Below are 13,638 nucleotides of genomic sequence, written 5' to 3'. Positions count from 1 at the left end.
TACTCGCCTTGTTTTCGTGCACGTGGACACCCCACCTACCCCTCCTCACCTAAGCCCACCTACCAGCTGCTCCATCAGCTGCTCACAAGTTACTTTGTTTTTCAAAAATAACAAGTCACTGCAGCTGTCAGATAAATGCAGTGGAGTAAAAAGTAGTGGGGTAGAAATATAGTCATAGTCATGTTGGTACTAATGTTATTAGTATTTATATTAATTGTATACACTTATCAAACAATATGAACGCCTGCACCATGTAATTTATTCCAGTAAACACCCTGCCATAAACACTGTGAGATACTTTCTCATTTTTATGACTGTTTTATTTTGAAATGTATCACTAGATGTGTTATTAGTGTGTCTTTATACTTCATGTGTCTGCCTTGATGTTGGTGGAGTTGACTCTGACATTAGAAGAGTGTTCACTGCCCTCCAGTGGTCACAGTGAGGAACTGCAATACTACAATAAAATTGTGGCTCAACAGTATAATTACTATTAATATCAGTATGTAAGCATCCATATATTAGTGTGATTATTACAATTAAAAACAGCAACACTCATTTTGGTTGTATTACGAGTTGTTTTAAAAACAGTTTTTTAGCCCGGAGACCAGTATTAGTATGCTATACTGTAATTTCAGTGGTCAAAGTGGGGAATTGCAACTCAACATTTAATTCATGGCTAACAAACCCGTGCACTATGTAATGCATAGATACTACGCTACTGAATATACTGTATGTGGCAGTGCACAGATGAAACTGTCTCTTTAGCTGTCACCGGAAGTTTTACTATGTTTGTGATTGACTGCTGGCCTGAGTGTGTTTAGGATCATGAGTGTTCACTGCCCTCCAGTGGTCACAATGAGGAACTGTGACACCACGTCAGATTTGTGGCTAACGCAGTATATAAAATGGAGCAGAAAAACGGAGCAGAAAAACACAGCAGGTATCATCATTTAAGTTGATATGGTGAAGTCGTTAGCGTAGAGTTGCCTATTTACACGTCCAGCATATAGACCAACATTAGCATTCATTGGGAGTCTTGTTTCTGGTCGGCTGGCAAATGTAAGTCAATATTCACCCTCCTTTTACCTCTGGTTTGGTCTCCACCAACTCCTGAGGGAAATATCTGGCTCTTTAGCAGCTAAATGTTCCTCTATGTTCACCAGCTGGTCGCCAACTCTGTCTGCTGTTTCTGCTGCTGGTTTCTTGAGCTTTTTTAAAAACTGCTACAACTTTGTAATCCATCACTGGTGGAAGAAGTATTCAGATCTTTTACTTAAATAAAAATAGCAATTCTACAGTGTAAAAATACTGTTAATCTGTGAAATTCCTGCATTCAAACTCTTAAGCAAAAGTACAATAGTACTAGGATTAAACTATAGAAAACAAAAACTACCAGAAACTAATATTACTATCTGATTAAATGTGTCTGAGTGTCATTTATCATGGCCTTTAAAAAAATAATAATGTAAAATTGCATAAACCAAATAAGCATATGCACTACGGTCTGATTGGCTCGCGTTCCTGCCATGACGTCTGTTTGGGGGCGGGGCTTTTCGTAGGCAGGAAGTATGACGTAACGTTTATTTTGGAAAAACGAAGTCGAGACAGAGGTGACGGAAGAATGGAGCAAAACGTTGAGGATTACAAGGTATTCTCAAGTTTTTACAATATTCAAATTTGTGAATGTTGACAACTTTCCTCCCACTCGACTGTGAAATTCTGGGTGGAATTACTCGAGCTTGCTGTCAGTGTTAGCTGATGTTATCACTTCAAGCTAGCTATCGACTCTCACTAACGTGAGATAAAATACAGCAGCATGTTGTCATCTGGCTGGATATAAGATGTCAGACTCTGTTGTGTAGCTAGCCGATAGCTGTATCTATAACCATACCGACATTAAAACTTGCCAGCAAAGTCAGTCGATACTAGATCATCATGCTAAAGTCCACCATAATAAAGTCTACCGAAGTTTTCTTGTCTGGCTGGTTCGCCTTCACCCACTGATCTGTCAGAGATCATGTGATATGCTTCTGTCATTAACTAGCTCTTTGTTATCTAATTTTTAATAATATTTCACTTACCTGCCACAGCTACGCGTTAGCTATTTGATGGGGCTCTTTAGGCACTAGGGAGATTATTTTGTTGTGATCAGATGTGTTACAGTTCATGCAGTGAAGTTAACGTGACCTAATTTCATTCTTCAAATGAGATAGTACGTAAACCACATGACGTCATTCCGACACAAGCTAGAGTCAATCCCAAAACATTAAAACAATTTCAAGCAAAAATGCCAACATTCCCTGCTTCCAGCTTCACAGATGTGAGGATGTGTTGCTTCTCTTTGTCACATATGAACGTATACTGAATATCTTTGGTCGGACCAAACAAGCAATTTGAAGATCTCATCTGTGGGAAATAAAACTTGGCATTTTCACAATTTCTAAAAACATTTTATGGAAGAAAAATATGAATTGAGAAAGTAATTACCATACACTTACCAAGCATGTTCCCATGACTGGAATCTGGCACAACCTGAAGTGAGACGTCTCTTTATTTCAGCTTACATTTTATGATTGATTTATCTACTTTACATTTATGTGGGTTTTCTTTCTCCTCAGCTGATATTTGAGAAGGAGGGGGTGTACCTCCACACAAATGCCAAAAGGAGTAACCAGGACACAACCATCCCCGGGTTCATCCGCATTGTGGAGCGGGTAAGCAAATCTGTGAGACTCAAGGCTGTCGAGATACAACGAGGGAAATCAAAAAAGCACTGGGATTATTAACCATGTGTTTGTTTTAGGCCGGGGTGCCGGCTTTAGAGTGGAGCCCACTGGAGGATGAGGGTCGCAGTGCCCCTGCTGTACTCTACACCAAAAAGGTCAGTAATCATCTCTTTGCTGCACATGAAAAGGAGAATAATATTAGAGTATTTTTTCTATCTCAAATATAATTCCCATCAACCCACTTCTTACCAATTAGGATGGAGAAGGAGGGGACGAGGATACCAACTTCGACCCTGGGTATGAGCCAGACTGGGCAGTTATCAGCACAGTGAAGAAAGATCGAGAACATGTCCCGGTCAGAGATTCAGGTGCAGTTCACACTTCTGTCTCTTTGGGCAAACAGTTACGTTAAGACAGGATGCATGAAACTAAATGTCTCCTATTTCGCCTGCAGGTCAGTGGTCGTTCTCTCTGCCTCTCTCAGAGTTATACTCTCTTCGGAGGGCTCGGTTCTCCTTGGGTCGAAACTTCCTGGTGCTGACTAGTAGAGGGGGGCACCCACTGCCTCCTCTGCACTTCCACCGAGGAGGAACCAGGGAGCTGCTTAGGGCCCTGAACCATTACATCATCCTGGACCAGTAAGTATCATTGCTCTAATTCTAGCAGCAGTTTCTGTCTTGCTGTTAGAATTAATCTCATGACAGCTGATGTAGAGTTTCAGACAGAGCTGTTTTTATCTTTGTTGACAAATCACATGAGTGGGGGAAAAACATCACATGGTTTCTGTTGTTATCATCAGGTCACCGCTTGACGGGCGGCTCTTCCTTGCCTACCCTCAAGACTCAGGTGCTCTCTCTCAGTCCTTCGATAAGCTGCAGCTCCTTGACGATGGAGGCTCGGATCTGGTTTCGGTAATTTGTTTTTATTTTTTATTTATAACTGAAGTAAAGTAAACAGAGACCATAATAATGTCATTAATATGATTATACATGATCATATGAAGCTGCATACGAGCACATATTGATCATAAAATCTTTATTATTAGCTTGTTGTTCAATACCATTGAATCATTGATCAAAGGCACACTCCATCCCATGCTCTGTTTTGGATTAAAAACTTACAGCCTAATCACTGAAGTTCCCACCCCTAACCTCCACTTACACTCACTTCTTTAGCCGCCTAATAATGAAGCGCACCCAGTGTCTCTGTGTCGAGCCAAAAACACAGTGGGAGCAGATGAACTCTATCAAAATTGTTGCAGTTCTCACTCACAGTAAAAACCGTCTGCTCTTATTTGGTTCTGTTCTCTTTCTGCCTGAACAGAGATTTATCCAGGACCCATATGCCACTACATTTGGTGGATTCTCCAAAGTCACCAATTTCTTCAAGGCGGCACTTCGACCTCCAGATTCCCCCGTCTACTCCCGTACTCCTCAGGATCCTAGTTTGCCCCCCCAGTCCGATGAAGAGCCCGGCTTCGAACTCATCAACTGTGTAAGAGAAGGAAACCAAACGAACGATTTAGAGCATACAGTCGTGTCTAATACATATAGATGGCAGATTATTATAATGTTAAGCGACATGAGAATCATAAATCAGTTGTTGATGTTTGTGTCTGTCTTTCTATTAAGGGGGTAGAGCTTGGTCCCAGACCAGACGCAACCAGGGGACAACCTTTGGACAAATGGGAGGAGTTTCTGGACCCAGCGGGGCGACTGAAGAACCCAGAGAGGATCAAAGAGCTAGTGTTCAGAGGGGTAAGACAGTAAATACAGTATAAGCAGTACATCTCCTATGTGGAAGACGCACCTTGTTTACCTTTTCCGACCCCCTATGTGCCAGATGTGCGTGTTTTCATAGCGTTCTTATCCGTTGCAGGGCGTCACACCGTCCCTGAGGAAGGAGGTATGGAAGTTCCTCCTGGGCTTTTATCCATGGAACAGCACTGCCAGGGAAAGAGAGGACATTCTGCGGGTCAAAACGTTAGTGTTTTTATTACTGCTCATGCCCTCCTAACTCTTTTTGATGGTTAAAGGAATAATTCTACATTTTGGGAAATACTCTTACTTTCTTTTTCTTACAGAGAGTTGATGATGAGAAGATCAATACTATCGTGTCTGTACAGTAAATATGAAGCTACCACCGGCAGCCAGTTAGCTTAGCTTCCTTGGGTCTTGTTGTCAAGTTGAGGTTGCAAGACAACCAGCGGAGACTCCATGAAGTGACTGCGTTTGGCCAAGAAACAAACCTCCCACAGTTTGTCATTTCCGTTTTTGTACGAATTAAACATGTTATATCTCATTTGTTTATCAGTACGCTTTAGAGGTGTTGTTAGGTGGACTCTTTTGCAGTCTTTGTGCTAATCTAAACTAACTGGCTGCTGGCTGTAGCTTCATATTTACCTTAAAGTGGTATCAAGCTTCTCATCTCGGCAAGAAAGCAAATAAACATATTTCCCAAAATGTCAAACTGTTCCTTTAAGGTATTCATCCACTTTAACCCCTTTCTGTGTCTGCAGGGATGAGTACTTCAGAATGAAGGTGCAGTGGAAGTCAGTCAGTGAAGAGCAGGAGATGAGGAACTCCCTCCTCAGAGGATACAGAAGCCTGATAGGTCAGCGCTGCAATCTGTCAAACAAAGGATCTGTTCATTGTATCAGTCAGCCTGTGAGCTGCAATAGATGTTGAATTTGAACTGTCTTTGTTCTGTTGTGACAGAGAGAGACGTCAACAGGACGGACAGACACAATACGTTCTTCTCTGGGAACGACAATCCAGGACTGACTCTGCTTCATGATGTGCTGATGACATACTGCATGTACAACTTTGATCTTGGTATGTATTTCTGAATTGTTGGCAAACAGAGGTGCACCGACACTAAACATTTCATTACCACTACAGATGTAAATGTAACAAAAGTAATAATAATAATAATGATTTATTTCTTATGAAGTAGTAGCTGGAGCAAGAGCATTGCATGTCTTTATGCATTAATTTGGTCAGATTCTATGTTAATCTTAATAATTCTTTAAAGAATTGTCGTCTTTTGACAATAAGCATAGACAGCAGGATACAAAAACAATTTACAGATGGACTAGGATCATTATTCTCTTCAGGTTAGTAGATAAAGAACTGTGTAGGAGGTGTATTAACATTTTAAAGCAAAAACTCTTCTGAACAAAGGCTGCTCTGCCAACACAGCATTACAAACACACACAATATGTAGAAGTAAATCAAATTAAAATGTTTTTACATCAGGGGACATTTTCGCTCCTGTTTCAAAGGTTTTCCATTACACCGCAGTGCCTGCAGTGAACCTCTGGGTTTAACTTTGTTAGATTACAGTTGACTTTTAGATTGAAGGGATGTTTTAGAGGGATGAGTTGCTAATGATCATTCAGGCAGATATATCCATGTCGCCCTGACACTGTTGTTTCCGTCCGTGCAGGTTATGTCCAGGGGATGAGTGATCTCCTTTCTCCTCTCCTGTTCGTCACCCAGAACGAGGTGGAGTCCTTCTGGTGTCTGACAGGCTTCATGGAGCTGGTGGTTAGTGGAAATATCTCTCTTTCTCAGGATCTGTCACAAACCTGTGACCTTTGAATTTCATTCAAAAACAAGTTTAGTTTTTGGTGATTCAGAGGCTGTGCAGCTGTGTTACTGTGGATAGGAACAGAATTCAGTACTGAATGAAGGATGACAGCTCAGCAGCAACACAAACTAAAACAGAAAGTCAATGCTTCATCAGCAGTTGCAATTTAAATGAAAACACAAAGCACACACTATTAAATTTGCAGCAGTGTTTTGTTGTGGTTTGGATGTTTTTCAGCGTGACCTTTGTTGTGTGACTTAACAAGTCTTTCCTCTGCAGCACCAGAACTTTGAAGAGTCTCAGGAGGCCATGAAGCAGCAGCTCCTTCAGCTCAGTATCCTGCTGAAGGCTCTGGACCCAGAGCTATGTGACTTCCTGGGTTAGTCAGCTAATAGTCATCCAGTCAAACTGGACTGGTTTAAAATACAACGTAAACAAGTCCTGAGGCAAAACCGGGCACAACAGTTATTCGGATAATGCCACGAAAAGTAGGGCAGAAACAAGAATAAAGCAAATGAGAGGCTTTTACACATAATGCAACTTCTAGGTTATACATCAGAATCTATTAATATTATCTACAAAAGCATACACATTTACAGCATATGCAGATGGGGTGCACACCATGTTGATATGCATGATAAGCATGAAAATGTATGCTAAATAAAAAATTCCAGGATACATAGTATGTAAAAAGTGCTTAAGACACAACTCTTGATATTACTCATTTACAAGGAGCTCATTCTTCTCTTTTTGTTGGTCACTAAATTGAAAAGTAAAACATATTTATTTCATCCATCAGACTCTCAGGACAGCGGCTCTCTTTGCTTCTGTTTCCGCTGGCTGCTCATCTGGTTCAAGAGAGAGTTTTCCTTCGAGGACATCCTCACCATGTGGGAGGTGAGTGCACCACAGCTGCGTTTACTTATATTAATGAATATTTGTATAATGCTAGAACAGCTAAAGTGCAGTCAGTGAGACAAACAGTTGATGGTGTTTACTTAATATTAGGGTATGACGATTAACACCACTTCATGTTAAAAACATTTTGACATTTATTGAGGTATCGTCTTGATTTAAAAAAAGAAGTAATTCAGCCTTCTCGTGGAATCATTGAGGGCATGCCGAGAGTACAAAACAGAATAAATACACACAAAAAATAAGTAACGCGAAAACAGACAGCAACAGAACACAGTTGGAACAACAAGGGAACAAGACAGGACCCAAACTGAACCTTGTGGAACCCCCTTTCACAGTGGTAGTAATACAGAACGATCATTGCCCAAAATCACACATTGCTGTCTATGAGACAGGTAGTCCTGAAACCCGTTACAGGACTTATCAAAACCATTATCACGTAGACTCTGCAGGAGCATAGCATGATCAACAGTGTCAAATGCTTTTGATAAATTAACAAAGAGGGCAGCGCAATATTTCCCTTTGTCAACAGCAGATACAATATCATTTAGAACCAAAGTAATAGCAGTGACAGTACTGTGTTTTACCACATTGGAGTGGACATGAACCAATGATTAACTAATGACTCCAGGAAGTAAATGTTGGGAAACTTAACTGCAACCTGTCTGAAGAAAAATCTCATTTGGTTTGTTTTTGGATATCATACTATTGAAATACTATTTGTTTTTATCATAACATCTTTTCTAGCTAAATGAGTTTACAAGTATTGTTTTATAACATCCTTTTTTCTTCCTCAGGTCCTCTGGACTCGTCTTCCATGTGACAACTTCCACCTTCTGATCGCCTGTTCAATCCTGGAGTCCCAGAGAGGAGAGCTGATTGGCTCAGACCACGACTTTAACACTATTCTGAAGGTGTGTACTGTACAGAGTGTGTGTTTGTGTGTGTGGGAGACAGGAAGTTACTTTGCATATAACTGTACACATTTTCATCTGTGAACCTCTTCCCACGTTGTGAATTCTCTTCAGCACATTAATGAGTTGACGATGAAGTTGGACTTGCAGAGTGTTCTGCGTGGAGCAGAGGCCATCTACCTACAGCTGATTCAGTGCAAGGTAACAGGCGCTTCATGGGGCAGTCAGACATAAATCTGAGGGGTCAGAATCAGAAATACTTTATTGATCTCCGAGGGGAAACTCTTTAAGATGATCAAAGATGATTAAAATTCTGTTATGCCAAATAATGTTTACTTCTTCTGACTCTTTACATGCAAACATAACTTTTTGTCTTCTTATTTCCTTATTTGTTAAGTATTAAATGCGCATTTTTGGAAAACATGAATGAAAATTGTATTGTTTGCTATTGCAGTGATGGAAATCCACCCTGGAGTTGATTGTAGCTTTTTCCCGTTTAAAAATCTTCCAGCAGTTGTAATTTTTGATATCCATCAGCATCCTTTTTTAGAGTTTTAGCAAATTTTGTTAAATCTATACCTCACTAGTGTTCTATATGTGGAGCTGCATTTCAGACACAAAGTCGGGAAAAACTAGGGAGATTTAGAAATGCATCTCTTCACAGGAAGAGAGTATTTGTCCTTCTGCAACATAGTAAAACCAACTGTTATCAAAACCAGTACACAAGGATGGAATACAGATTCTCAGGTAATGGAAGCACTGCATCACCTCCTTGTTGGCATCTCCTCTCCTCCTCTGCCCTCCCCAGGAGCTTCCCCTCAAGGTGCAGCAGGTTCTGGGTCTCAACATCCCCTCCAGCTCTGAGGAGGACAGCCCAGACTCCCAGGCCAGCGAGACACAACGCCTCCTCAGCCAAGCCCAGACAGGAGCTGCTTCATGTAATTCAGCACGCGGTCCCACCTATCCTTAAATCTGCAGGTCAGCTGGTGGACTGACAGCCTCCACGAAATGTATGGAAGATATTTATATATGAAAAAAATATCTATATACTGTATAGGATCCAATGAGAAGGAATTAAGACAGTTTGGTGAAGACTGTTGTTTCTGTTTGTCAGAGGCAGGGGGCGTTGTTGAGGCTTTTTTTCTTTTAATGTACCCATGAATGTTACAATTCAAAATGTTGAAACACTAAAGCCGTACTTGCAGTGCTCTTTTTCTTTGTGTATGTTGTCCTCCTCCTTTTCCACGACAGCTTGTCGCTTGTTTACATGTCCTGTGTCTCTGCTGAAGAGTACTGCCATCCTTTCTACTCTCCCTCCTCCTTTTGATGCTGCTGTTTTACCTTTTCACAAGTAATTTAATAATTGTAGCCATCTCTGCTTGACACTTGAGTTACAGTCTACTTTCAGTGCATCTTGTTATGTTTGGCTTAGATTTGCCCTGCGTCCCCTCGCCACTGTTCCCGAAAAGGGAAGAGGATGAAGGATAAACTCACTGGCAGCGCCTTGTTAGTACTGTTTGATGCCATTCCAGCCCTATGCAAAGTTTTTGCATGCCTTATAGTTTTCACAAGTGGCGCAGTAATATTTTAAGCTTTGTAATTATCTGTATAATGTCATAACGTTTTCATCCGCTGATTATTACCAAATAAATGGTTGAATCTTAACAAAACAGGGCATATAAACTTTATATTTTTTTACTTTCAGTCAGGCAGTCTCAAAGGCCTACTCAGCCAGGATCTGATTTATTTATTTAGTACATACTGTAGCTTAGACCACTGCCACATAACACAGCATTTAAACTCAGCAGTCTACTCTCATTGATATAATGAACAAAACATTAGAAACACCTCTCTGTATAATGCAATACAAGTCAACAGCACCACAAACTGCAGCCTCCAAAATTACCATAAAGTTGAATCAACAACTCTTTAAAACAGTTTCAACAAAAACTGAACATTAAAACTGTTGTATTAGACTGCATTAGTTTTAGCTAGGTGTACCTAATAAACTGGCATGATTGTGGCTGAGTGTGTGTAGCCTAAGCTAGCAATGTATAAAACAGATAAAGCAAGAAAATACACACAAAACAACACTAAAGTCAAGAAACACATTCAAAACAGCATAAAACACAAATCTTCACAGCAGAAAACTCAAGAAAATATACACAAAATGAAACAAGAAAGCGTTAAAAACAGCAAAAATCAACAAGAATATACAAAACAAACAATGATACAAGAAAATGAAAACTCAGTGACAAGTACCAGGTCCTTCATAACTGTCGCCTCTTTAAAGTCTGTTTCACCTTTTGTTTAAAATGATCCCAGTAATGATCCATTTTGAGAGCTGTGGATCAGGAGTTCATCATATTGATCCCCTGAACAGAGAAAGTCGCCTGTAGACGCACTCAGAGTTACTGAGCCAGAAACCCTGAGAGGCAGCACCATGTCACGCAGCACTGTAGGAGCCTGTTATTTAGACATTTAGAGTTTAATGTAAGCAAATTTAACGAAATGATCCAAACTTAATTAGGGTAACACCTAATTTTACCCCCCCCATAAGCAAACTTTTAATAATTATAACACACTATAATGTAGTTGTAAGCAGATATAAGGTCTTTTTTAAGTGTTTATTAACGTATTTGTCGACAACTTTAACTCGTCCTGTGAAGCATCCGTAACTGCATGCTGGTATATAGATAACAGATAATGAATGACAATATAACACAGTTGTAATAATATAAAATCTGTCTTTGTAGGAGAAGTTAGAATTGTTGAAAATATTGTACATTAATAAACACACAAAGCAAAAGTATAAATAACACACTTTTTTTGTATCATAAGAAAAACAAAAAAATAATAATTTTGGGATCAAAATCTGAGAAATTGTAATTATTCCAGTGTAACAGTAACAACTGTTTGTTTATGTAGTGTCTTAACTTGTGAACTGGTTAAACTTTGCCCTTTCCTCCCCCCCCCCACTGGCCAGCAGGTGCCTGTGTGAGGTGAATGGCTGAGGGGAAAATGGGACCTCTGTTCTCCACTGTCCCGGGAAATGAGCTGGAAAATGAGGGGCGGGGAACCACACCCCCTTCTCAGGACCCGCTGCACTCCTCTTTTGGCTCGTCGCTGTCTCTTTCCCCCTCGATCCATGTTGTTTGAATACAGCTGCGATGTATGAATTTAGCAGGGTGCTTAAACAGGCCGACGATCTGTCACTCTGTTTCTCTTACCCCGTCCACCCCAACCTGACCTCACTTGACTGGCAGAGCCAAACTTACTCGGTCCTTCATTCAAACTCAATCTGCTTTCAGCCCCTCTCAAAGCCTGTTTTATAAGCAAAGGCCTTGTTGACAGCTTTAAACCCCATATTCTCTCGCTAATGCTACAATCGACTAAGTGTGGGAGGATTATGGTGTCTTCATGTTGTCATTATGCTGGGTGTCTTAGAAAAGCTGTTATCTGCGGTAGATGATGTGGCTGAAGCTCTTCCCTCTGTGTTTGAGATCTGAGCCTTGAGTTTGTTTTTCAAAACCAGAAGTATTTTATAGACGCTTTACAATTTTCGAGGTGTGTTTTTGTATAGTCGTCAGTTTTATGGACTAGTGACTAGTTGTCCCTCTTGTTTCACACTTTTATTCACATCTTTTGTCACTTACCTAGCTTAAATTGAACACCTTTTCTGGCTGACTTACAACTTAATAAGAGTATTTTAAAGGAGAGACATTGCGCTGTTGTGTTGTAAAATTATCAGCGGCCTCACTGGCAGACAGTTGTGATAGAAGAGTCTGGAAAAAGGCAAATATAATTGAAAAAAACATTGATACCCGCCAGCCCTTGAATAGAGTTTGAGCTGCTTCCTTCAGGGCGAAGGTTTAGACTGTCCAGGGCCATGTGCAATCATTTCAACATAAACTTTTAGTTTGTACAATAAAATCTCTTCATTTGCACTCCAGCAATTAATTTGCACCAAAAAGTCCCTGTCACTTTTTAACTTGTTCTTATTTACTGGTTTTACCTGTTTTTGATTTGTTTTTACTTACTTGTTTTCATTGTATTCACTGTTATTGTGTGTTACTCTTTCAAAGTATTTCTTTTTTTTTCCAATCTGTGATATTTCTTTTTATTAATCTGTTTTATTGATGGATGAGTCTTGCTGCATGCCAAATTTTTCATGCGGGACAATAAAGATTGAACTGAACTGTTCCTGTTATTTTAGACAGTAAAGTCAATATCTGCACATATAAATGTCAAATGTGGGTTGAAGCCATAAATTCATAATGTTGTCAGGTGGCTACATATATTAGATATACTGAATTCCAGCAGTGTACCTGTTATTCAGTGTCTGTGCAGATGAGGTTCATCATTGCTGCACAAAGACTGGATCAAATTCACAAATTAAAACTGAGCTGTACAATATTGTAAAAATCATATTTGTGAATGATCTTTTGCTTATAGGATGGATTTTCCTTTTGTAAAATCTGAAATATAGTTTTTGTTCATGTTGTTGGCTGTTTACCATAGTACACCCCCCTTTATGTTTACCACAGCAGCTCCACTGACAGCTCGCTGTTACTGTGATATATTTATGTCTGCAGTGGTGGAATGTAACTAAGTACATTTGCTCGAGTATTGTACTCAAGTACACATTTTAGGATCTTGTACTGTACTTAAGTATTTCCATTTTCTGCCACTTTATACTTCTACTTGACCACAATTCAGAGGGAAATATTGTACTTTTTACTGCACTTATTTGGCAGCTGCAGTTTCTTTAATTTTAAAACAACAATAAACACATGATGACAGAATGTAAAATAGTTCAAATTAGCTCCATGTTACTTACACATTAATGTGCCAGTAATAATAATTCAATCATGTAATATATAATGGTATAACACTCACCAGGGGGCATTTGTCTGCCTCATGAATACTCTTACTTTTGATACTTTTAAATACACTAATAATCCTTATGTACTTTTAGTAAAGTGACATTTTCAATGCCAGACTTCTCTTACTTACTTAAGTAAATGGTCTGAATACTTCCTCCACCACTGTATGTCTGATAAAAGCACTAGTCCTACAAAATAATGCCAGTTTGAGTTAAAGCAAAATAACTTAATTCAATTCATGATTATCTTTCTATGAAATATAGTATAGTTCCTAACCATGTTCTGCTCAAATATCATGCCCTGAAAAACACACTTGATACAATCATGTCCAATGAAACGTACTTATTTTTGTCTCCAAAAAGATAAATTAACTATATGAACCTGAATCTCCTTTCAGTCATAGTTAGTGAAGGTGGCCATCGGCTCTACGTTGAATAGAGCATGAATTATTGATGCTCAGCTGAAATCAAGTCGTGGTGTCCGTGTGGCCGTCCATTTAACTCCTATTTGAAACGTGAGCTGCCACTGAAACCTTAATGTGTGAAAAGCCACCTGTAATGACTGTCAAATACAATCTGTATTCTCCACTGGTGAGTGCGACCC

General features: G+C 39.7%; 1 protein-coding gene across 5 annotated transcripts; it reads left to right on the top strand.

The window, feature by feature from the left end:
• The first annotated feature begins 1,496 nt into the window (after nt 1-1,496).
• On the top strand, nt 1,497-12,347 carry tbc1d17 (TBC1 domain family, member 17). Of its 5 annotated transcripts, none has more exons than XM_044180992.1 (18): nt 1,497-1,651; nt 2,622-2,717; nt 2,807-2,884; nt 2,986-3,097; nt 3,184-3,367; nt 3,529-3,640; nt 4,053-4,223; nt 4,361-4,486; nt 4,608-4,711; nt 5,248-5,342; nt 5,447-5,563; nt 6,177-6,277; nt 6,600-6,699; nt 7,120-7,217; nt 8,033-8,149; nt 8,264-8,350; nt 8,958-9,127; nt 11,139-12,347. In XM_044180992.1, exons 1-17 carry the CDS (start codon nt 1,625-1,627, stop codon nt 9,117-9,119), a joined length of 1,887 nt encoding a protein of 628 aa, XP_044036927.1. In that variant the 5' UTR covers nt 1,497-1,624; the 3' UTR covers nt 9,120-9,127; nt 11,139-12,347. The 5 variants fall into 5 exon arrangements, with proteins under 5 accessions (XP_044036927.1, XP_044036928.1, XP_044036925.1 ...); XM_044180993.1 differs by having other exon boundaries at nt 11,136-12,347; XM_044180990.1 differs by having other exon boundaries at nt 8,958-9,159.
• Nucleotides 12,348-13,638: the final 1,291 nt, after the last annotated feature.

The sequence above is a fragment of the Siniperca chuatsi genome, linkage group LG21 (genome assembly GCF_020085105.1).
Source record: "Siniperca chuatsi isolate FFG_IHB_CAS linkage group LG21, ASM2008510v1, whole genome shotgun sequence".
In the NCBI taxonomy this organism is placed as follows: domain Eukaryota; kingdom Metazoa; phylum Chordata; class Actinopteri; order Centrarchiformes; family Sinipercidae; genus Siniperca; species Siniperca chuatsi.
The sequence above is the reverse complement of the archived record's forward strand: the minus strand, read 5'-3'. Positions and strand labels throughout refer to the sequence as shown.

What these genes read in the sequence shown, in the direction of transcription:
- tbc1d17 (XM_044180992.1), top strand. Translation starts at nt 1,625, where the DNA reads ATGGAGCAAAACGTTGAGGATTACAAG. An exon ending in TCATCCGCATTGTGGAGCGG is followed by an intron (nt 2,718 to 2,806) that starts GTAAGCAAATCT and finishes TGTTTGTTTTAG; the next exon opens with GCCGGGGTGCCGGCTTTAGA. An exon ending in AGGATACAGAAGCCTGATAG is followed by an intron (nt 5,343 to 5,446) that starts GTCAGCGCTGCA and finishes CTGTTGTGACAG; the next exon opens with AGAGAGACGTCAACAGGACG.